The following is a 25,534-nucleotide window of genomic DNA, read 5'->3' as shown; positions in this document are numbered from 1 at the left end:
CCTGTTCCTGCTCCCCGCACCAAGCCAGTGGTGCACGTCGCCAGCCCGGTCCGGCCTGTACCTGCTCCCCCGCACCAAGCCAGTGGTGCGCGTCGCCAGCCCGGTCCGGCCTGTTCCTGCTCCCCGCACCATGCCAGTGGTGCGCGTCGCCAGCCCGGTCCGGCCTGTTCCTGCTCCCCGCACCAAGCCTGTGGTGCGCGTCGCCAGCCCGGTCCGGCCTGTTCCTGCTCCCCGCACCAAGCCAGTGGTGCGCGTCGCCAGCCCGGTCCGGCCTGTTCCTGCTCCCCGCACCAAGCCTGTGGTGCGCGTCGCCAGCCCGGTCCGGCCTGTTCCTGCTCCCCGCACCAAGCCAGTGGTGCGCGTCGCCAGCCGGTCCGGCCTGTTCCTGCTCCCCGCACCAAGCCAGTGGTGCGCGTCGCCAGCCCGGTCCGGCCTGTGCCTGATCCCAGCACCAGGCCAGTGGTGCGCGTCGTCAGTCAGGCACGGTCCGTGCCTGTTCCACCGGTGCCTGGTCCGGCACCGGTCAGCTGCTCCACTCCGGAGCAAGAGCAATCCGCTCCACCGGTGTCCAGTCCAGCTCCGGCCAGCGGGGCCAGACCAGACATGGGGCGCTATGGGGGGGTAGTGAGAGAGTGGTGGTCACGCCCGGAGCCGATCCTGCCTCCGAGGCGGAATGCCCACCCGGCCCCTCCCCTGTTGTGTTTGGTTGGCGCGGTCGCAGTCCGCGCCTTTGGGGGGGGGGGGGTACTGTCACGCCCTGGCTCTGGGGACTCTTAAATGTTGAGCCAGGGTGTGGACTTGTTATGTTTAGTTTTCATTGGGTCTGTTCTAGATCGTGTTTTCTATGTTGGCCAGGGTGGTTCCCAATCAGAGGCAGCTGATTCTCGTTGTCTCTGATTGGGAACCATACTTAGGCAGTCGGTTGGCACTAGTTCATTGTGGGATCTTGTTCTGTATAGGTTTGTGTTGGTGAACCTTTAGACTTCACGTATTGTTTTGTTGTTTTTGTGATTGTGTAAAGTACTCATTAAAAGATGTACGCTTACCACGCTGCGCCTTGGTCCGGTTCTTACGACGATCGTGACACTACCCTGTCCATCCATCCCTCCTTCTCTCTGTCTATAGTTAAGTTTAATCTCGAGTCAGACCAGGTAGTCAGTTAGGAGTGCAGTTATCTTTGACTTTGACCATTTCATTCCATTTCATCTTCAGCATCCCTCTTCTCTTCTCCACTCCTCTCCCTTTCTCTCCTCTTCTCCTCTCCCTTTCTCTCCTCTTCTCCTCTCCCTTTCTCTCCTCTCCTCTCCCTTTCTCTCCTCCTCTCCTCTCCCTTTCTCTCCTCTTCTCCTCTCCCTTTCTCTCCTCTTCTCCTCTCCCTTTCTCTCCTCTTCTCCTCTCCCTTTCTCTCCTCTTCTCCTCTCCCTTTCTCTCCTCTTCTCCTCTCCTCTCCCTTTCTCTCCTCTTCTCCTCTCCCTTTCTCTCCTCTTCTCCTCTCCCTTTCTCTCCTCTTCTCCTCTCCCTTTCTCTCCTCTTCTCCTCTCCCTTTCTCTCCTCTCCTCTCCCTTTCTCTCCTCTTCTCCTCTCCCTTTCTCTCCTCTTCTCCTCTCCCTTTCTCTCCTCTTCTCCTCTCCTCTCCCTTTCTCTCCTCTCCTCTCCCCTTTCTCTTCTCCTCTCCTCTCCCTTTCTCTCCTCTTCTCTCCCTTTCTCTCCTCTTCTCCTCTCCCTTTCTCTCCTCTTCTCCTCTCCCTTTCTCTCCTCTCCTCACCCTTTCTCTCCTCTCCTCTCCTCTCCCATTCCCCTTTCACCCCATTAGCATCCTGTATTGAAGGAAGCATTGAAGGATGTTCTTTTCCCTCAGTTGCCAACCAGGTCAGCACATTTAGGGAACACCTTAGATGTTCTCCCTCCACCTCCCGTTGCATTAACTGTGGAGATATATTCACTGAGATCACACTATGACATTGAGTAATGTATTTTCTGTGAAAATAGATAATTTTTATCCATCTAGTGGATGGATGCTTCTAGTACCCTCTCCAGAGAGCTAAGGCCTAAACTCTGTCTCTAACTCTGTCTGTGTGTTAGGTAAGAGTTAACTGTCTCTAACGCTGTCTGTGTTAGGTAAGAGTTAACTGTCTCTAACTCTGTCTGTGTTAGGTAAGAGATAACTGTCTCTAACTCAGTCTGAATGTTAGGTAAGAGGTAACTGTCTAACTCTGTCTCTAACTCTGTCTGTGTGTTAGGTAAGAGGTAACTGTAAATGTGTGTGTTAGACATTGGGAAAGCATTAGAGAGTTATAGTATGTCACTGTATATGCCAAAGAGTCTAACAAACACCTTTATGGTGACCTCTTACCTAAAACAGAGTTAAAGTGTATCCTAGGCCTTAGAGAGAGAGAGAGAGATCAGGTTAACCCACGCCTACCCCATTGTCACAGAGAGTTTTTCAAATACCTGCTCTCTGTCGCCGGCATGTGGTGATGGTTGGCTAGTGCAGGATTGGGTGACGATTGTTGTCGATAAGGTTGCACAAATTCCTTAAGTGGCCAAAAAGCCCTGTTTAGGATAACATACATACACTCTCTCCCTCACAATCTCTCTGGCTCTCTCTCCTTCACAAACACACACACACTCTGTCATACCTCTCTCTCGCTCTTCCCCCCCCCCCCCAAAAAAAAAATATGTCAGCCTAGAAATGTGTCTGAGGATGTCCCCTCCTGGTAAACTCCCTCAGCACACCCGTCAGAGAGTGTAATTGAAGACTGCTGCTTTGATTTGGAGAGATGATGTCAAATCAAAGTGTTTGTGTGTTCAGATGTTTCCCTAAGATTCATGAGGTTGGAAAATATATAAAGACGTTCCAAGATGAGGAGAGAAAGACACTGAGATATACACTGAGTGGACAAAACATTAGGAACACATGGACAAAACATTAAGAACACCTGCTCTTTCCATGACATAGACTGACCAGTTGAATCCAGGTGAAAGATATGATCCCTTATTGAGGTCACTTCTTCAATCCACTTCAGATCAGTGTAGATGAAGGGGAGGAGACAGGTTAAAAAATGATTTTTAAGCCTTGAGTCAATTGACACATGGATTGTGTATGTGTGCCATTCAGAGGGTGAATGGGCAAGACAAAATATTTAAGTGCCTTTGAGCAGGGAATGGTAGTAGGTGCCAGGTGCACCAGTTTGAGTGTGTCAAGAACAGTTTTTTCACGCTCAACAGTTTCCCATGTGTATCAAGAACGGTCCACCATCCAAAGGGCATCCAGGCAATGGCAGGACAGTTGTCGAAAATGGGTCATTGATGAAAAGTACATAGGAGGCTGACACAAATTGTGCAGCGCAACAGACAGGCTACAGTTAGTAAACTGACAGTCCAGTACAACATTGGTGCCCAAAGACACATAAAACAATGCACAAGTCGTTGTACCTTTTGACACGAATGGGGTATGGCGGCCAACGACCTTACAGAGTTCCACTTCTTTAAGCAAAAAACGAGAAACTGCGGTTGCTAAGGAACGAAACAACATGAGTACATGCATCCATCAGGCCACGTGTCAACATTGCAGGCTGGTGGTGGTGGTGTGATGGTGTAGGGTGTGTTTTCATTGCACACATTGGGCCCCTTGATAAAAGTTTCAATGCAACAGGATATCTGAACATCATTGCCAATCAGGTGCATCCCTTCATGGCAGCAGTATATCCATCTGCGGATTAATTTTTTCAGCAAGATAATGCCCCCATGCCATAAGGCTAGGATTGTCCAGGAATGGTTCCACAAACATGACAGTGAATTCAGCTTACTGCAGTGGCCTGCCCAGTCACCAGATCTCAATCCAATTGAGCATCTTTGGGATGAGATGGAACGAGCTACTCGTTATCGTTCCAAATAGTTTTTTCCCCTCATCAATCTCCACACAATACCCCATAATGACAAAGCAAAAACTGTTTTTTCGAAATGTTTGCAAATTTGTAAGTATTCAGACCCTTTACTCAGTACTTTGTTGAAGCACCTTTGGCAGCGATTACAGCCTCAAGTCTTCTTGGGTATGAAGCTACAAGCTTGGCACACCTGTATTTGGGGGAGTTTCTCCCATTCTTCTCTGCAAATCCTCTCAAGCTCTGTCAGGTTGGATGGGGAGTGTTGCTGCACAACTATTTTCAAGTCTCTCCAGAGATGTTCGATCGGGTTCAAGTCCGGGCTCTGGCTGGGCCACTCAAGGACATTCAGAGATGTATCCCGAAGCCACTCCTGCGTTGTCTTGGCTGTGTGCTTAGGGTCGTTGTCCTGTTGGAAGGTGAACCTTCACCCCCAGTCTGAGGTCCTGAGCGCTCTGGGGCATGTTTTCATCAAGGATCTCTCTGTACTTTGCTCCCATTCATCTTTCCCTCTATCCTGACTAGTTTCCCAGTCCCTGCCACTGAAAAACATCCCCACAGCATGATGCTGCCACCAACATGCTTCACCGTAGGGATGGTGCCAGGTTTCCTACAGACGTGACGCTTGGCATCTAGGCCAAAGAGTTTAATCTTGGTTTCGTCAGACCAGAGAATATTGTTTCTCATGGTCTGAGAGTCCTTTAGGTGCCTTTTGGCAAACTCCAAGTGGGCTGTCATGTGCCTTTTATTGAAGAGTGGCTTCCGTCTGACCACTCTACCATAAAGGCCTGATTGGTGGAGTGCTGCAGAGATGGTTGTCCTTCTGGAAGGTTCTCCCATCTCCACAAAGGAACTCTGGAGCTCTGTCAGAGTGACCATTGGGTTCTTTGTCACCTCCCTGACAAAGGCCCTTCTCCCCGATTGCTCAGTTTGGCTGGGCGGCTAGCTCTAGGAAGAGTCTTGGTGGTTCCAAACTTCTTCCATTTAAGAATGATGGAGGCCACTGTGTTTTTGGGGACCTTCAATGCTGCAGAAATGTTTTGGTACCCTTCCCCAGATCTGTGCCTCGACACAATCCTGTCTCGGAGCTCTATAGACAATATCTTCGAACTCATGGCTTTGTTTTTGCTCTGACGTGTACTGTCAACTGTGGGACCTTATATAAACAGGTGTGTGCCTTTCCAAATCATGTACAATCATTAGATTTTTCCCCGGGTGGACTCCAAGTTGTAGAAACATCTCAAGAATGATCAATAGAAACAGGATGCACTGGAGCTCAGTTTCGAGTCTCATAGCAAAGGGTCTGAATACTTATGTCAATAAGGTATTTCATTTACAGTGGGGAAAAAAAGTATTTAGTCAGCCACCAATTGTGCAAGTTCTCCCACTTAAAAAGATGAGAGAGGCCTGTAATTTTCATCATAGGTACACGTCAACTATGGCAGACAAAATGAGAAAAAAAAATCCAGAAAATCACATTGTAGGATTTGTAATGAATTTATTTGCAAATTATGGTGGAAAATAAGTATTTGGTCAATAACTAAAGTTTCTCAATACTTTGCTATATACCCTTTGTTGGCAATGACACAGGTCAAACGTTTTCTGTAAGTCTTCACAAGGTTTTCACACACTGTTGCTGGTATTTTGGCCCATTCCTCCATGCAGATCTCCTCTAGAGCAGTGATGTTTTTGGGCTGTCGCTGGGCAACACAGACTTTCAACTCCCTCCAAAGATTTTCTATGGGGTTGAGATCTGGAGACTGGCTAGGCCACTCCAGGACCTTGAAATGCTTCTTACGAAGCCACTCCTTCGTTGCCCGGACGGTGTGTTTGGGATCATTGTCATGCTGAAAGACCCAGCCACGTTTAATCTTCAATGCCCTTGCTGATGGAAGGAGGTTTTCACTCAAAATCTCACGATACATGGCCCCATTCATTCTTTCCTTTACATGGATCAATTGTCCTGGTCCCTTTGCAGAAAAACTGCCCCAAAGCATGATGTTTCCACCCCCATGCTTCACAGTAGGTATGGTGTTCTTTGGATGCAACTCAGCATTCTTTGTCCTCCAAACACGACGAGTTGAGTTTTTACCAAAAAGTTATATTTTGGTTTCATCTGACCATATGACATTCTCCCAATCCTCTTCTGGATCATCCAAATGCACTCTAGCAAACTTCAGACGGGCCTGGACATGTACTGGCTTAAGCAGGGGGACACATCTGGCACTGCAGGATTTGAGTCCCTGGGGGTGTAGTGTGTTACTGATGGTAGGCTTTGTTACTTTGGTCCCAGCTCTCTGCAGGTCATTCACTAGGTCACCCCATATGGTTCTGGGATTTTTGCTCACCGTTCTTGTGATCATTTTGACCCCACGGGGTGAGATCTTGCGTGGAGCCCCAGATCGAGGGAGATTATCAGTGGTCTTGTATGTCTTCCATCTCCTAATAATTGCTCCCACAGTTGATTTCTTCAAACCAAGCTGCTTACCTATTGCAGATTCAGTCTTCCCAGCCTGGTGCAGGTCTACAATTTTGTTTCTGGTGTCCTTTGACAGCTCTTTTGTCTTGGCCATAGTGGAGTTTGGAGTGTGACTGTTTGAGGTTGTGGACAGGTGTCTTTTATACTGATAACAAGTTCAAACAGGTGCCATTAATACAGGTAACGAGTGGAGGACAGAGGAGCCTCTTAAAGAAGAAGTTACTGGTCTGTGAGAGCCAGAAATCTTGCTTGTTTGTAGGTGACCAAATATTTATTTCCCACCATAATTTGCAAATAAATTCATAAAAAATCCTACAATGTGATTTTCTGGAAAAAAAAATGCTCAATTTGTCTGTCATAGTTTACGTGTACCTATGATGAAAATTACAGGCCTCTCTCATCTTTTTATGTGGGAGAACTTGCACAATTGGTGGCTGACTAAATACTTTTTTCCCCCACTGTATATATATATTTAAAAAAAAACCTTGTTGGCAATCACAGAGGTCAGACATTTCTTGTAGTTGGCCACCAGGTTTGCACACATCTCAGGAGGGATTTTGTCCCACTCCTCTTTGCAGATCTCCTCCAAGTCATTAAGGTTTCGAGCCTGACATTTGGCAACTCTAACCTTCAGCTCCCTCCACAGATTTTCTATGGGATTAAGGTCTGGAGACTGGCTAGGCCACTCCAGGACCTTAATGTGCTTCTTCTTGAGCCACTCCTTTGTTGCCTTGGCCATGTGTTTTGGGTCATTGTCATGCTGGAATACCAATCCACGACCCATTTTCAATGCCCTGGCTGAGGGAAGGAGGTTCTCACCCAAGATTTAACGGTACATGACCCCGTCCATCGTCCCTTTTATGCGGTGAAGTTGTCCTGTTCCCTTAGCAGAAAAACACCCCCAAAGCATAATGTTTCCACCTCAATGTTTGATGGTGGGGATGGTGTTCTTGGGGTCATAGGCAGCATTACTCCTCCTCCAAACACGGCGAGTTGAGTTTATGCCAAAGAGCTGGATTTTGGTCTCATCTGACCACAACACCTTCACCCAGTTCTCCTCTGAATCATTCAGATGTTCATTGGCAAACTTCAGATGGCCCTGTATATGTGCTTTCTTGAGCAGGGGGACCTTGCGGGCGCTGCAGGATTTCAGTCCTTCACGGAGTAGTGTGTTACCAATTGTTTTCTTGGTGACTATGGTCCCAGCTGCCTTGAGATCATTGACAAGATCCTCCCGTGTAGTTCTGGGATGATTCCTCACCGTTCTCATGATCATTGCAACTCCACGAGGTGAGATCTTGCATGGAGCCCCAGGCCGAGGGAGATTGACAGTTATTTTGTGTTTCTTCCATTTGCGAATAATCGCACCAACTGTTGTCACCTTCTCACCAAGCTGCTTGGCGATGGTCTTGTAGCCCATTCCAGCCTTGTGTAGGTCTACAATCTTGTCCCTGACATCCTTGGAGAGCTCTTTGGTCTTGGCCATGGTGGAGAGTTTGGAATCTGATTGATTGATTGCTTCTGTGGACAGGTGTCTTTTATACAGGTAACAAGCTGAGATTAGTAGCACTCCCTTTAAGAGTGTGCTCCTAATCTCAGCTCGTTACCTGTACAAAAGACACCTGTGAGCCAGAAATCTTTCTGATTGAGAGGGGGTCAAATACTTATTTCCCTCATTAAAATGCAAATCAATTTATAACATTTTTGACATACATTTTTCTGGATTCTTTTGTTGTTATTCTGTCTCTCACTGTTCAAATAAACCTACCATTAAAATTATAGACTGATCATTTCTTTGTCAGTGGGCAAACGTACAAAATCAGCAGGGGATCAAATACTTTTTTCCCTCACTGTATATATATAAATGTGCAAACATTTCTAAAAACCCAGTTTTATGCTTTGTCATTATGGGGTATTGTGTGTAGATTGCTGAGAGAAATGTACAGACTCATTGAGCATAGGCTTGCTATTGAGAAAGGCTGCCGTCGGCAGACCTGACTCTCAAGAGAAGTCAGGCTATGTGCACACTGCCCACAAAATGAGGTGGAAACTGAGCTGCACTTCCTAACTTCCTGCCAAATGTATGACCATATTAGAGACACATATTTCCCTCAGATTACACAGACCCACAAAGAATTCGAAAACAAATCCAATTTTGATAAACTCCGATATCTATTGGGTGAAAAACCACAGTGTGCCGTCACAGCAGCAAGATTTGTGACCTGTTGCCACCAGAAACGGGCAACCAGTGAAGAACAAACACCATTGTAAATACAACCCATATTTATGTTTATTTATTTTCCCATTTGTACTTTAACTATTTGCACATCATTACAACACTGCTGTATATATACAGTACATAATATGACACTTGAAATGTCTTTATTCTTTTTGAACTTTTGTGAGTGTAATATTTACTGTTAATTGTTATTGTTTATTTCACTTTTGTTTATTATCTACTTCACTTGCTTTGGCAATGTTAACATACATTTCCCATGCCAATAAATCCCTTAAATTTAACTGAGAGAGAGAGACCTCTGGCCGCTTACTTTCCAGGACAATATTTTATTGTACATAGTCTAAGTGTTAGTCAGGGGTACCTCTCCTCCTCATCCTCTTCCTCACCTTTGACTTTTCTGACTCTCACACTCTCTTAAAGACTCAATCTATTTAAAGAACTTGTTAAGAGTTGTGTCACCATGTCTGCCTCCTCCTCTTCCCTGTCTCCAGGGGCGTCCAGGGGCCTTGGGGCCTGTGGGACCCGGTGGACCAGAGGGGTTCCCAGGCGACAAAGGGCCTTTGGGACAAAAAGGAGAGAGGGGCCACGTCGGACTCACAGGCCCCTCTGGGCTGAAAGGAGACAAGGGGCCCTTGGGCGTTCCAGGGTTCCCAGGAACCGACGGAGTCCCAGTGAGTATTGTAACACACACACACACACACACACACACACACACACACACGCACACACCCTAACCCTTTTTCTCTTGCTCCAGGGTTACCCAGGTCAGGACGGTGGCAGGGGTCTACCAGGAGCTGATGGATGTAACGGTACCCAGGGAGACCCAGGTCCCAGAGCTCTAGACAGAGGAACACCTGGAGCTTCAGGACTCCCTGTGAGTCACATTTACCTGTCTACTATCTACTACTATCATCATTTAGGTGGTCCTCTGTAGAGCATGGAATTGGCCACACCAGGATAGTGGGTTAAGAGCGTCTGCTAAATGACGTAAATGTAAAATGTAAATGAATCCTGGGACCCCCATACGTAATATGTATTTTACGCAGGACTGTAAGTCGCTTTGGATAAAAGCGTCTGCTAATGGGCATATATTACTATTACTGTAGAGCAGTGGCGGCTCCTGAAAAAATTCTCAGTAGGGGCAATTTTTCTGATGATTTAGGTGACCTACACACATTTAAAAAAAGATATGTCCAGCAACAACATGAAGACAGGGGCAGCATATAAGTCAATACCAGAAGCATTTATTGACTGATCTCAAAAGTGTTGGCTTACCAGGGTTGGTGGAGCCCTCAGTTTCATCTTTGCCCCGCAAAGCTAACTCAAACACTCCGCAAAACTTCACACACTGGATTAGCCGGCTGAGGATGTGGCGGTTCTTGCTAATGTCGTAGTAAATATATTTGTTATAGTGAATATGGAATATGATATGTTGAGTAAAATGTTGTGCTAAGATCTATTTAGGTCAGGAGCTGGTTATAAGTTCTGTTCCTATCCAATAACAATGGACAAAAGGGTCCTATCTTGTCAGCCTTGTCAGCAGGTGGCCAAGGACAACACCCACGCCATAGGCCTCTCAGTTCTTCCAACTCACGAGTTCTTGCTCTGAGGACACACACACACACAAACACACACACACACACATCATCACTGTTAAACACACACACACACACACATCATCACTGTTAAACACACACACACACACACACACACAAAAATCCCCTCTCTTAGGCTGAACATTTGAAGACAGAGAACCCGACTCAGAGCCAATGCAACAGTGACAGTAGCCTGGAGGTGACCTCGCCCAACTCATCAGGACCAATCAGAAGATCAGAACTACTAGATTGAACCTACTTCATTTATTGCATAAAATGTCTGCACACAATGTTTCGGGGCTCTCTTCAGATAATAATAATAATAATAATAATAATAATAATATGCCATTTAGCAGACGCTTTTATCCAAAGCGACTTACAGTCATGCGTGCATACATTTTTGTGTATGGGTGGTCCCGGGGATCGAACCCACTACCTTGGCGTTACAAGCACCATGCTCTACCAGCTGAGCTACAGAAAGTGGATACTCATGGATGCGCATTGCAATTGTAAAATGTCAACACAATTGGAGACACCACGTCATTTTTGGAGACATGTTATTGACAGTAAACTATTGTAGATGCGACTGCTAACTAAATAAAACATTTTAGCTGGCTAGCTAATCATCTTAGCTAAATGTGGGGCAAACAATTCAGTTATTTACCGTTAATTTGAGGGATTGGGGTGAAAGAAATCGAGTTACATAGTGATACTTTACGATATACTGTATTGACAATATCGCAATATTTTAGCGCTAGTTGGCTGTACCTGCACCAAAACACCATTATTGTTCCTTCATAGCTTGTTCTCAATCTTTTTACATTGGGAGCCAATTTGTTTTCAGCACTTTTATTTCCATGACTGATCAAAACTCGTTCTCATGGCTTTCTGATCCCTCTGCAACAGACATATGGTGCGCAATAAAATCACAGTATCGAATCGCAATACGTATAGAATCATGAGACTCGCAATGTTGATGCATATATCTTATCGTGAGGTTCCTGGCAATTCCCAGCCCAAGTTCATTTGCCTCAACAAATCTCTTCGCTAGCAAACGCGATGTCTTCTCCAAAACGGCAATGTGTCTCCAGCAATGTTTACTTTTTTGACGTTCTATGGCATCTCCACTTTCCAAGCATATATGACCACATGTAATATTTTGGTAAGTGATGCAAATAGTGAACTATGTAGGGCCAGGATGTAAAATATATGTAGCTGCAGCAATTTCTCTTATCTGATATGGTAAGTAATGGGGCTTAATTTATAGCTCCCTAAGAGTTTGACGAACGGGTCCGTGAACGCGATTCCAGATATATTTACCTCTGAATAAACTGCCTTTATTACACCATATCCACCCTGTCCAAAGTCTCTACTTGGTCTCAGTTGGTTCTCCAGTAAACTTGTGATTATCAACACTAACCTCATCGTTGTGGCGGCGGACAGCTAGCCTGTATCCCTCGTCATCCAGTTGAGTGAGTGGCAATGTCTTTTTTCGTTCGTACCAATTTTTGGAAAATCCTCGGGTGTAGGACTTTCCGCCTTTAGTAGAAACCTGTTGAATTATTAAATTTGGTCTGGGAGGTCCTAATTGTTTCGTTGCCAATTTATCTTCATTTGTTCGCCGACAAAAAGGAACTTCTTTCAAACAATCCACTCTTTTCTCAGTTACGTTCATGGTTACGTAACGTATGACGAAAGCGCGTAAGTGCAAGCCCACAGACACCCATTGAGATTGTATTGAAGGCTCTGAAATTTGAAAAAAATAGATTTTACATGGGAGTCTATGACAGACTTCTGGGCGATTTTCAACCTGACTGAAATCGCCCCAAAAGGGGGGGGAGCCATTTGAAGCACGACTTTAGCCTGATTCGACATTTAGTGGCAGTGTGGCACTGTGGCAGATCAGACGTATAGATTACAACACTGATAACTACTGTTGCCGTGATATAATTGATTAGAAAAAAAATCCCTTCCTTTTCCCGTTTGGCAGTGCGTCGCCCATATCGCCCTATTGAACAGGCCGCCCCTGCTGTAGAGTATCTGTTCTGTAATAAGAGTCATGTAGTTTAGTGTTTGTTGGACCTAACTGGATTCGCTGTAAGTAACCTCAATCATCTACATCAGTACCACATCACTGTAACAGGAGTCAGTTATCTAGTAACCAAATGGTTGCTGACTGAGGGGAAATCTGCATGGAGTGAGCCGGCTGCCGGGGTGTTACTGGCTTCATTGTGACACAATGTCTCTCTCTCTCTCTCTCTCTCTCTGTGTCTGTCTCTCTCTCTGTCTGTCTGTCTCTCTCTCTCTCTCTCTGTCTCTCTCTGTCTCTCTCTGTCTCTGTGTCTGTCTCTGTCTCTATGTCTGTCTCTCTCTCTCTCTCTTGCTCTCGCTCTCTCTCTCTCAGGGGCCTACTGGTCCTAAAGGACAGAAGGGAGAACCTGTATATGTTGGAACCGGAGGGGTAACGTATATACACAAGAATGTTATGAGGAAGAGTTTGACCTTCATGCCTCTCCCCATCCATCCACCCCTCCATCTTGTCTTTCCTCTCCTCCTATCCTGGAGAAAGGGGGATAATGTTGTTGCTATGACATCATCCTGTGCCATCCATTGAGGTCAGTCTGACCTGAAACTCCCTCCCTCCCTCATCACCTCCCTCCCTCATCACCTCCCTCACTCCCCTAAATCTACATGTAAGTTTATAATGAAGTAAGGCCAGTTGTTTAACTCACAGTTGATCTTGTCTCCTTACAGGGAGCTCCTGGTTTGCCTGGGCTGGACGGTGTGCCTGTAAGACAACTAATTCCTAGACATCAATATAATGTATTTCATTATGTACACTACCAGTCAAAAGTTTGGACACACCTACTCATTCAAGGGTTTTTCTTTATTTTTACTATTTTTTACATTGTAGGATAATAGTGAAGAAATCAAAACTATGAAATAACACATATGGAATCATATAGTAACTGAAAAAAGTGTTAAACAAATCAAAATACATTTTATATTTGAGATTCTTCAAATAGCCACGCTTTGCCTTGATGACAGCTTTGCACACTCTTGGCATTCTCTCAACCAGCTTCATGAGGTAGTTACCTGGAATGCATTTCAATTAACAGGTGTGCCTTCTTAAAAGTTAATTTGAGGAATTTATTTCCTTCTTAATGTGTTTGAGCCAATCAGTTGTGTTGTGACAAGGTAGGGGGGTATACAGAAGATAGCCCTATTTGGTAAAAGACCAAGTCCATATTATGGAAGAACAGCTCAAATAAGCAAAGAAATGACAGTCCATCATTACTTTAAGACGTAAAGGTCAGTCAATACGGAACATTTCAAGAACTTTGAAAGTTTCTTCAAGTGCAGTCGCAAAAACCAACAAGCGCAGTCTGCTAAGACAGTTGGCTGGCTCATAGTTCAATGGTCACCATCGAGAGCATCCTGACTGGTTGCATCACCGCCAGGGTAGTGCGTACGGCCAAGTACATCAGTGGGGCTAAGCTTCCTGCCATCCAGACCTCTATACCAGGCGGTGTCAGAGGAAGGCCCTAAAAATTGTCAAAGACTCCAGCCACCCTAGTCATAGACTGTTCTCTTTGCTACCGCACGGCAAGTGGTACCGGAGCGCCAAGTCTAGGTCCAAAAGGCTTCTTAACAGCTTCTACCCCCAAGCCATAAGACTCCTGAACAGATAATCATGGCTACCTGGACTATTTGCATTGCACATTGACTCTGTACCAGTACCCCCTGTATATAGCTTCCCTACTGTTATTTTATTTTACTGCTGCTCTTTAATTATTTGCTATTTTTATGTATTACTTATCTATTTTTAATTAACACTCTTTTTTTTTCTTCTTTAAACTGCATTGTTGGTTAAGGTCTTATCAGTAAGCATTTCACTGTAAGGTCTACACCTGTTGTATTCGGCGCATGTGGCAAATAACATTTGATTTGAGTTGAAACTGGGTCTCATGAGGACCGCCACAGGAATGGAAGACCCAGAGTTACCTCTGCTGCAGAGGATAAGCTCATTAGAGTTACCAGCCTCAGAAATTGCAGCCCAAATAAATGTTTCACAGAGTTCAAGTAACAGACACATCTCAACATCAACTGTTAAGAGAGGACTGTGTGAATCAGGCCTTCATGGTCGAATTGCTACAAATAAACCACTACTAAAGGACACCAATAAGAATACAAGACCTGATTGGGCCTAGAAACACAAGCAATGGACATTAGACCGGTAGAAATATGTCCTTTGGTTTGGAGTCCATATTGAAGATTTTTGGTTCCAACCGCCGTGTCTTTGTGAGACGTGGTGTGGGTGAAAGCATGATCTCTGCATGTGTAGTTCCCACCGTAAAGCATTGAGGAGGAGGTGTTATGGTGTGGGGGTGCTTTGCTGGTGACACTGTCTGTGATTTATTTAGAATTCAAGGCACACTTAACCAGCATGGGTACCACAGCATTCTGCAGCGATACGCCATCCCATCTGGTTTGTGCTTAGTGGGACTATCATTTGTTTTTCAACAGGACAATGACCCAACACACCTCCAGGCTGTGTAAGGGCTATTTTACCAAGAAGGAGAGTGATGGAGTGCTGCATCAGATGACCTGGCCTCCACAATCCCCCGACCTCAACCCAATTGAGATGGTTTGGGATGAGTCGGACCGCAGAGTGAAGGAAAAGCAGCCAACAAGTGCTCAGCATATGTGGGAAAATAATTCCAGGTGAAGCTGGTTGAGAGAATTCCAAGAGTGTGTAAAGCTGTCATCAAGGCAAAGGGTGGCTATTTGAAGAATCTCAAATAAAAAATATATTTTGATTTGTTTAACACCTTTTTGGTTACTACATGATTCCATATGTGTTATTTCATAGTTGTGATATCTTCGCTATTATTCTACAATGTAGAAAATAGTAAAAATAAAGAAAAACCCTTGAATGGGTAGGTGTGTCCAAACTTTTGACTGGTACTGTATATGTGGTGTAAATGATTACTTGGTGTGTTCCTGATCCGGTTCTAAAGGGTTCGATGTGTTCTGTGTTCATGACCTGGTTCTAAAGGGTTCTATGTGTTCTGTGTTCCTGACCTGGTTCTAACGTTTTCTATTTGTTCTGTGTTCCTGACCTGGTTCTAAAGGGTTCTATGTGTTCTGTGTTTCTGACCTGGTTCTGTGCGTTCTGTTTCTCTCCTCAGGGTCCTAGTGGTCCTGACGGAAGGCCTGGGGACATCGGCCCCAGAGGTCCTGATGGATTCCTTGTACGTACACACACACACACACACACACACACACACACACACACACAAACACACACACGTAGACACACACCACATGTAGACAGACACACACACACACATAGACAGACACACACACACACACATAGACAGACACACACACACACACCTGTCTATTCTAGATGGATTGTGAATATATGAACCCAATATACTACAGAAGCTACTTTATCCCAAGCAGTGTCATGACAACCATCACATTACACCAAGTGTTGGTCATGTTTCATCTACACATTCATTAATATGACTGAAGCTAGTGACTTGTCATGTTTAATCTACACATTAATGAATATGACTAAAGCTAGTGACTTGTCATGTTTAATCTACACATTAATTAATGACTGAAGCTAGTGACTTGTCATGTTTAATCTACACATTAATTAATGACTAAAGCTATTGACTTGTCATGTTTAATCTACACATTAATTAATATGACTAAAGCTATTGACTTGTCATGTTTAATCTACACATTAATTAGTATGACTAAAGCTATTGACTTGTCATGTTTAATCTACACATTAATTAGTATGACTAAAGCTATTGACTTGTCATGTTTAATCTACACATTAATTAGTATGACTAAAGCTATTGACTTGTCATGTTTAATCTACACATTAATTAGTATGACTAAAGCTATTGACTTGTCATGTTTAATCTACACATTAATGAATATGACTAAAGCTATTGACTTGTCATGTTTAATCTACACATTAATTAATATGACTAAAGCTATTGACTTGTCATGTTTAATCTACACATTAATTAATATGACTAAAGCTATTGACTTGTCATGTTTAATCTACACATTAATGAATATGACTAAAGCTATTGACTTGTCATGTTTAATCTACACATTAATTAATATGACTAAAGCTAGTGACTTGTCATGTTTAATCTACACATTCATTAATATGACTAAAGCTAGTGACTTGTCATGTTTAATCTACACATTCATTAATATGACTGAACCTAGTGACTTGTCATGTTTAATCTACACATTCATTAATATGACTAAAGCTATTGACTTGTCATGTTTAATCTACACATTAATTAATATGACTAAAGCTAGTGACTTGTCATGTTTAATCTACACATTCATTAATATGACTAAAGCTAGTGACTTGTCATGTTTAATCTACACATTCATTAATATGACTGAACCTAGTGACTTGTCATGTTTAATCTACACATTCATTAATATGACTGAACCTAGTGACTTGTCATGTTTAATCTACACATTCATTAATATGACTAAAGCTAGTGACTTGTCATGTTTAATCTACACATTCATTAATATGACTAAAGCTAGTGACTTGTCATGTTTAATCTACACATTAATTAATATGACTAAAGCTAGTGACTTGTCATGTTTAATCTACACATTAATTAATATGACTAAAGCTATTGACTTGTCATGTTTAATCTACACATTAATGAATATGACTAAAGCTAGTGACTTGTCATGTTTAATCTACACATTCATTAATATGACTAAAGCTAGTGACTTGTCATGTTTAATCTACACATTCATTAATATGACTGAACCTAGTGACTTGTCATGTTTAATCTACACATTCATTAATATGACTGAACCTAGTGACTTGTCATGTTTAATCTACACATTCATTAATATGACTAAAGCTAGTGACTTGTCATGTTTAATCTACACATTCATTAATATGACTAAAGCTAGTGACTTGTCATGTTTAATCTACACATTAATTAATATGACTAAAGCTAGTGACTTGTCATGTTTAATCTACACATTAATTAATATGACTAAAGCTAGTGACTTGTCATGTTTAATCTACACATTAATGAATATGACTAAAGCTAGTGACTTGTCATGTTTAATCTACACATTCATTAATATGACTAAAGCTAGTGACTTGTCATGTTTAATCTACACATTAATGAATATGACTAAAGCTAGTGACTTGTCATGTTTAATCTACACATTAATTAATATGACTAAAGCTAGTGACTTGTCATGTTTAATCTACACATTAATTAATATGACTAAAGCTAGTGACTTGGGGGAACATACTTGTCTTATTGTCTGTTGATGCCTGACTGACTGACTGACTGACTGACTTCCTGTCTGTGTGTTGTGTTATTCAGTACACACGTCTACAGACTGACTGACTTCCTGTCTGTGTGTTGTGTTATTCAGTACACACGTCTACAGACTGACTGACTTCCTGTCTGTGTGTTGTGTTATTCAGTACACACGTCTACAGACTGACTGACTTCCTGTCTGTGTGTTGTGTTATTCAGTACACACGTCTACAGACTGACTGACTTCCTGTCTGTGTGTTGTGTTATTCAGTACACACGTCTACAGACTGACTGACTTCCTGTCTGTGTGTTGTGTTATTCAGTACACACGTCTACAGACTGACTGACTTCCTGTCTGTGTGTTGTGTTATTCAGTGCACACGTCTACAGACTGACTGACTTCCTGTCTGTGTGTTGTGTTATTCAGTACACACGTCTACATACTTATGATAAGCTGTAGACCACACTATTTACCAAGAGAGTTTTCATCTATATTTTTCATAGCTGTCTATTTACCACCACAAACCAATGCTGGCATTAAGATTGCACTGAATGAGTTGTACAAGGCCATTAATCAACAGGAAAACGCTCATCCAGATGCAGCGCTCCTAGTGGCCGGGGACTTTAATGCAGGGAAACTTAAATCCGTTCTACCTAATTTCTACCAGCATGTTAAATGTGCAACCAGAGGGAAAAAAACTCTAGACCACCTTTACTCCACACACAGAGACGCATACAAAGCTCTCCCTCGCCCTCCATTTGGCAAATCTGACCATAACTCTATCCTCCTGATTCCTGCTGATAAGCAAAAACTGAAGCAGGAAGCACCAGTGATTCGGTTAATAAAAAAGTGGTCAGATGACGCAGATGCTAAGCTACAGGACTGTTTTGCTAGCACAGACTGGAACATGTTCCGGGATTCTTCAGACAGCATTGAGGAGTACACCACATCAGTCACTGGCTTCATCAATAAGTGCATCGATGATGTCGTCCCCACAGTGACCGTACGTACATACCCCAACCAGAAGCCATGGATTACAGGAAACATCCGCACTGAGCTAAAGGGTAGAGCTGCCGCTTTCAAGGAACGGGACTCTAACCCGGACACTTATAAGAAATCCCGCTATGACCTCCGACGAACCATCAAACAGGCAAAGAGTCAATACAGGTCTAAGATTGAATCATACAACACTGGCTCTGACGCTCGTCGGATGTGGCAGGGCTTGAAAACTATTACAGACTACAAAGGGAAGCACAGCCGCGAGCTGCCCAGTGACACAAGCCTACCAGACGAGCTAAACCACTTCTATGCTCGCTTCGAGGCAAGCAACACTGAAGCATGCATGAGAGCACCAGCTGTTCCGGATGACTATGTGATCACGCTCTCCGTAGCCGATGTGAGTAAGACTTTTAAGCAGGTCAACATTCACAAGGCCGCAGGGCCAGACGGATTACCAGGACGTGTACTCCGAGCATGTGCTGACCAACTGGCAAGTGTCTTCACTGACATTTTCAACATGTCCCTACACTACAGAGGGTAGTGCGTACGGCCCAGTACATCACTGGGGCAAAGCTTCCTGCCATCCAGGACCTCTATACCAGGCGGTGTCAGAGGAAGGCCCTCAAAATTGTCAAAGACTCCAGCCACCCTAGTCATAGACTGTTCTCTCTGCTACCGCACGGCAAGCAGTACCGGAGTGCCAAGTCTAGGTCCAAAAGACTTCTCAACAGCTTCTACCCCCAAGCCATAAGACTCCTGAACAGCTAATCATGGCTACCCGGACTATTTGCACTGTCCCCCCACCCCCATCCTTGTTACGCTGCTGCTACTCTGTTAAGTATTTATGCATAGTCACTTTAACTCTACCCACATGTACATATTACCTCAACTACCTCAACTAGCCGGTGCCCCCGCACATTGACTCTGCAACGGTACCCCCCTGTATATATAGCCTCCCTACTGTCACTTTATTTTACTTCTGCTCTTTTTTTCTCAACACTTTTTTTGTTGTTGTTTTATTCTTACTTTTTTTGTTTAAAATAAATGCACTGTTGGTTAAGGGCTGTAAGTAAGCATTTCACTGTAATGTCTGCACCTGTTGTATTCGGCGCATGTGACCAATACAATTTGATTTGATTTGATACCCTGTTGTTCTACATACCCTGTTGTTCCACATACCCTGTTGTTCTACATAACCTGTTTTCTGTCTATTTTACAATAGATAATAGATGCAATAGTTTAGATGCTACGTCTTCTCTCCAACTGACTTCCTGTCTGTTTGTTGTGTTCTTCTCCAGGGTAATCCAGGTCCCCCCGGTCCCCTTGGTCCTGTAGTAAGTATTGGACAATACTAGACACCTGACCTCTGACCTCAGAGTACTGGACCACAGTAGACACCTGACCTGAAAGTCCTGCTCAGACTGAGGCTGTCCAAATATGGACACCGTACTGACCTCAGAGTACTGGACCGCAGTAGACATCTGACCTCTGACCTCCGAGTCAGTCTGTCTGCTCAATAGAAAGTAATAAGGATCTCCATGGTAACCGTGTAATGACAACACCAAACAGATAGAGGGCAGTGTGTGTGCGATGAAGAACTGAATGCCGTTTACGTAATGTTGCTTTTGTCTTAATGGAGATTGCTTAGTGTATGGTTTATTCTAGGATTATTGTCTAGTAAAAGCATTAGCTGATACGCACCCACAAATATTTGTAGAGGAGCTGACTAATAAAAAGTAAAGTGTAGAAAAAGAAGGAAAGACATTTGCACATTCTACGTAAGTTCTAAACAACATTGGTTATTAGGTTTATCCATTAAATAGTTGGGAGCGTATGTAAAGGGGGCGACTTTCTTTCTGTCTTTCTGCCCATCTTCCGAAGACATCTGAAACCCTACCTCTTCAAACATCCTCCTCCTCACCTCGACTTGCACTTGACCCCCCCCCCCCCCCCTTCTAGCTCTGCCTCTGCTGACAGCTACGTTATTGAGGAAAAATGTACTTTCTATGCTTGTGATATGTGGTTGTCCCACCTAGCTATCTTAAGATGAATGCACTAACTTTAAGTCGCTCTGGATAAGAGCGTCTGCTAAAATGACTCAAATGTAAAATGTATTTCTTTCTTTCTTAAATTTTTTAGTCTAGGATAATTGCCAACACATGATATTTACTCTAGTCCCTATTAGTGACTTTGGTTTCTGTAGACTTACATTGAGATTTTAGACTTCATACAGTTACACTCATGTTGTTATAAAGCCAGCCCCATGTAGGCCCATGTTTTCTTTTCCAAATGCAATCCCCACTCTTGTTTTCCAGGGGAGCCCTGGCCTAGTGTTTCAGGGGGAGCCAGGAGGCCTTGCTGCTATTCCAGTTTCAACTGTTCTGCCTGCGGCTACGAAACCCCTACCTGTCCCAGACCTGCTGTTTTCAACTCTAAATGATCGGCTATGAAAAGCCAACTGAGAGACCTGAGCCCTAGGACCATACGTCGGGACTACCGGCCGTGGTGACTCCTTGCTATCCCCAGTCCGCCTGGCCTTGCTGCTATTCCAGTTTAAACTGTTCTGCCTGCGGTTATGGAACCCCTACCTGTCCCAGACCTGCTGTTTTAAACTCTAATGATCGGCTATGAAAAGCCAACTGAGATTTATTCCTGATTATTATTTGACCATGCTTGTCACTTATGAACATTTTTGAACATCTTGGCATGGTTCTGTTATAATCTCCACCCGGCACAGCCAGAAGAGGACTGGCCACCCCTCATAGCCTGGTTCCTCTCTAGGTTTCTTCCTAGGTTTTGCCTTTCTAGGGAGTTTTTCCTAGCCACCGTGCTTCTACACCTGCATTACTAGCTGTTTGGGGTTTTAGGCTGGGTTTCTGTACAGCACTTCGAGATATTAGCTGATGTAAGAAGGGCTATATAAAATAAAATTGATTGATTGATTGATTGAGATAAGGTACGCACCATTACAAAACAACGCAACCCGCGCTATTCTACCTTGTGTACTTAGTTTAACTGTCAATTAATGAGGGAATTTCTGATAGATCTATGTAACCCTTCTTATCACTGATCACATTTCTGATAGATTGATTAGCAATAGATTGATAGATTGACAAGTAATGTATTACTCCTGAGTGGCGCAGTGGTCTAAGGCACTGCATCGCAGTGCTAACTGTGCCACTAGATCCTGGTTCGAATCCAGGCTCTGTCGCAGCCGGCCGTGACCGGGAGACTCATGGGCGGCGCACAATTGGCCCAGCGTCGTCCAGGGTAGGGGAGGGAATGGCCGGCAGGGATGTAGCTCAGTTGATAGAGCATGGCGTTTGCAACGCCAGGGTTGTGGGTTCGATTCCCACGGGGGACCAGTATAAAAAAAATATGTATTCACTAACTGTAAGTCGCTCTGGATAAGAGCGTCTGCTAAATGACTAAAATGTAATGTAAATGTATTAATTACTCTAAATAGTTTTCTTGTTAGTGATGTTTTAGGAAGAAAGATAATGTAGGCCAGAGTGCTCTCTCTCTCTCTCTCTCTCTCTCTCTCTCTCTCTCTATCTTTACCCTCTCTTTCTCCCTCTCCCACTCTCTCCATCTTCCAACACTTGCCCCCCCCCTCCCCCCTTTCCTCTCAACATTCCAACCTCCTCATCCTCCCGTCTGATTGGCTGATAACGACTGACTGACATGTGTTGTCCTCTGAATCACCAGGGTAACACTGGTCCGCCCGGACCTCGAGGCGTGCCCGTCGACGTGGCGCTAGAAGGCTCATCTATTGTCACTATCTACAAAGGAGAGAAGGTAACACAGACAGGAGCAGTAGGGGTGAGAGAGAGGGAGGAGGAGACTGAGGCAAGGGGGGGAGAGAGGGGACAAGAGGCCGGTCCAAGACACAGAACACCGCAGGAGGTGAGGGGTTAATGTTGACAGGTGATCTGAGTCAACACTGGGACTGATGTTGACTTGCCTCCATCTGGCTAAACTGATGAAGCTCTCCAAAGCATATGTGATGCTAATAATCAGCAGCTGTACTGTCAGCTGGGGATGGCATAAGGATTGGGAGGGATGTAAAAACGTATAGTAATAGGGTAGGGGATAGTTTGCTATATGAGTGACTGGCCTCTCATACCCCCCCCCCCCTGCCATTCTCCACCTTGCCCCAAACCCGCCCACTCCCCTATGCTACCACCCCTCCTAGGGTCACACACACACAGTCCGTCCCTCCAATAAATCACAGAGTGTCACCAGCAAAGCACCCCCACACCATCACACCTCCTCCTCCATGCTTTACAGTGGGAACTACACATGCAGAGATCATCCGTTCACCCACAACGCGTCTCACAAAATCTTCAATATGGACTCCAGGCCAAAGGACACATTTCTAATGTCCATTGCTCGTGTTTCTTGGCCCAAGCAAGTCTCTTCTTCTTATTTGTGTCCTTTAGTAGTGGTTTCTTTGAAGCAATTCAACTATGAAGGCCTGATTCACACGGTCTCCTCTGAACAGTTGATGTTGAGATGTGTCTGTTACTTGAACTCTGTGAAGCATTTATTTGGGCAGCAATTTCTGAGGCTTGTAACTCTAATGAACTTATCCTCTGCAGCAGAGATAACTTTGGGTCTTCCATTCCTGTGGTGGTCCTCATGAGAGCTAGTTTCATCATAGCGCTTGATGGTTTTTGCGACTGCACTTAAAAGAAACTTTCAAAGTTCTTGAAATGTTCTGTATTGACTGACCTTCATGTCTTAAAGTAATGATGGACAGTCGTTTCTCTTTGCTTATTTGAGAATTTATTGCCTTAATATGGACTTGGTCTTTTACCAAATAGGGCTATCTTCTGTATACCACCCCTACCTTGTCACAACACAACTGATTGGCTCAAACACATTAAGAAGGAAAAAAATTCCACAAATTAATTTTTAAGAAGGCACACCTGTTAATTGAAATGCATTCCAGGTGACTACCTCATGAAGCTGGTTGAGAGAATGCCAAGAGAGTGTGCAAAGCCGTCATCAAAGTAAAGTGTTGCTATTTTAAGAATCTCAAATATAAAATATATTTTGATTTGTTTAACACTTTTTTTGGTTACTACATGATTCCATACGTGTTATTTCATAGTTACATTTTACATTTTAGCCATTTAGCAGACGCTCTTATCCAGGGCGACTTACAGTTAGTGAGTGCATACATTATTATAATATATTTGTTTCATTCTGGCCCCCCGTGGGAATCGAACCTACAACCCTGGCGTTGCAAATGCCATGCTCTACCAACTGAGCTACATCCCTGCCGGCCATTCCCTCCCCTACCCTGGACGACGCTGGGCCAATTGTGCGCCGCCCATGGATCTCCCGGTCGCGGCCGGCTACGACAGAGCCTGGATTCTGATGTCTTCACTATTATTGTACAATGTAGAAAATAGTTAAAATAAAGAAAAACCCTCAAATGAGTAGGTGTTCTAAAACTTTTGACCGGTAGTGTATGTTGATGTTGTACACAGAATACAAAGTAAAGAACAGTATTCATTGAAATAAATTTTAATCAGCAAATATGTCAGCTAGATTGTTGATTGATTGCTGTAGAATACTCTTTCCCCTCATATGATTTTAAACCAGTTAGTCCTTTGACGTGTTCAGAGAGGCTTTGGTGCTGTAGTCAGTTTTTTTTATTTGTTATAATTAAGCAATAAGGCACAAGGGGGTGTTGTATATGGCCACTATACCATGGCTAAGGGATGTTGTTAAGCACAACGCAACGCGGAGTGCCTGGACACAGCCCTTAGCTGTGGTATATTGGCCATATATCACAAACCTCTGAGGTGTCTTATTGCTATTATAAACTGGTTATCAACGTAATTAGAGCAGTACAAATAAATGTTTTGTCATACCCGTGGTATACAGTCTGATATACCATGGCTGTCAGCCAATCAGCATTCAGGGCTCGAACCACCCAGTTTATAATTAACAATATAACACAATTAGTTGTGTAATTAGCTTTGGATGACAACACAAAATGCGAAATGTTTTTTTCACACCGTTAATGTAACTTTTGTCATCCAAAATGAACCCCTTTTGCTTTATGATACTTTGTTGTGTTCATTTTGGTTTTCCTGAAAGATGCCATCTTGATTCTTCCTCCAGTGAGGACAGGCCGGGGGTTCCACTTCCTTAAGCTAACTCCTTTTATCTCTCTCTCTCTCTCTCTCTCTCTCTCTCTCTCTCTCTCTCTCTCTCTCTCTCTCTCTCTCTCTCTCTCTCCTCTCTCTCTCTCTCTCTCTCTCTCTCTCTCTCTCTCTCTCTCTCTCTCTCTCTCTCTCTCTCTCTCTCTCTCTCTCTCTCTCTCTCTCTCTCTCTCTTCTCTCTCTCTCTTCTCTCTCTCTCTCTCTCTCTCTCTCTCTCTCTCTCTCTCTCTCTCTCTCTCTCTCTCTCTCTCTCTCTCAGGGGAAGGGGGTTACAAAGGAGTGCGTGGACCATCTGGTAGACCCGGCCCACCTGTAAGTGTGTCTGTCTTGTCTGTTGGGGACAATAAAGATTCATAGAATTGATAGCTCTTTGCGGTAGAGCATAAACAATGTTGTTTCAACTATATGTATTTTATACATTTTTGACTCATACGTCTGTTGCCAGGGTCCTTTTGGCTATCCTGGCGAGAAGGGAGAGAATGGAATTCTGGGTATCCAGGGGGACGGGTAAGCTCCTCCCTCTTCTATGTCAGATTATCTACTACCACCTCAGAGGTGGTAAAACTTCCTCTAGCCCAGGCCTCCATCAATAAACGCTTTTAGATTTGTGGGAAGTAGTGAACGAGTGCACACACAAAACAGATATTATTGGTACAGAGTGATATTACACCCAGAGTGAAATTACACCCAGAGTGATATTACACCCAGAGTGATGTTGTGCTGTTTGGGATTCTGGACTCTGATTCTGGACTCTGATTCTGGGACTCTGAACTCTGATTCTGAACTCTGATTCTAACTCTGATTCTGAACTC

At 43.9% G+C, this 25,534-nt stretch overlaps 1 protein-coding gene across 1 annotated transcript in view; it reads left to right on the top strand.

Annotated features, from left to right (window-relative positions):
- The window catches only part of LOC311112682 (uncharacterized protein), a gene marked incomplete at its 5' end in the record, with an annotated part of 82,806 nt that extends 60,804 nt beyond the window's left edge, over positions 1–22,002 (top strand). The window contains 7 exons of the mRNA XM_084155815.1: positions 9,094–9,273; positions 9,357–9,476; positions 12,602–12,658; positions 12,952–12,987; positions 15,390–15,452; positions 19,842–19,877; positions 20,859–22,002. Of these exons, the coding sequence (XP_084011941.1) occupies positions 9,094–9,273; positions 9,357–9,476; positions 12,602–12,658; positions 12,952–12,987; positions 15,390–15,452; positions 19,842–19,877; positions 20,859–20,993 (627 nt within the window). The 3' untranslated portion in view covers positions 20,994–22,002. The remainder of the gene's footprint in view (positions 1–9,093; positions 9,274–9,356; positions 9,477–12,601; positions 12,659–12,951; positions 12,988–15,389; positions 15,453–19,841; positions 19,878–20,858) is intronic.
- Between the last annotated feature and the right edge of the window lie 3,532 nt (positions 22,003–25,534).

The sequence above is a fragment of the Coregonus lavaretus genome (assembly GCF_964263955.1).
Source record: "Coregonus lavaretus genome assembly, chromosome: 39".
Lineage (NCBI taxonomy): Eukaryota > Metazoa > Chordata > Actinopteri > Salmoniformes > Salmonidae > Coregonus > Coregonus lavaretus.
Note: the sequence above shows the minus strand (reverse complement) of the source record. Positions and strands in the feature narration are given on the sequence as shown.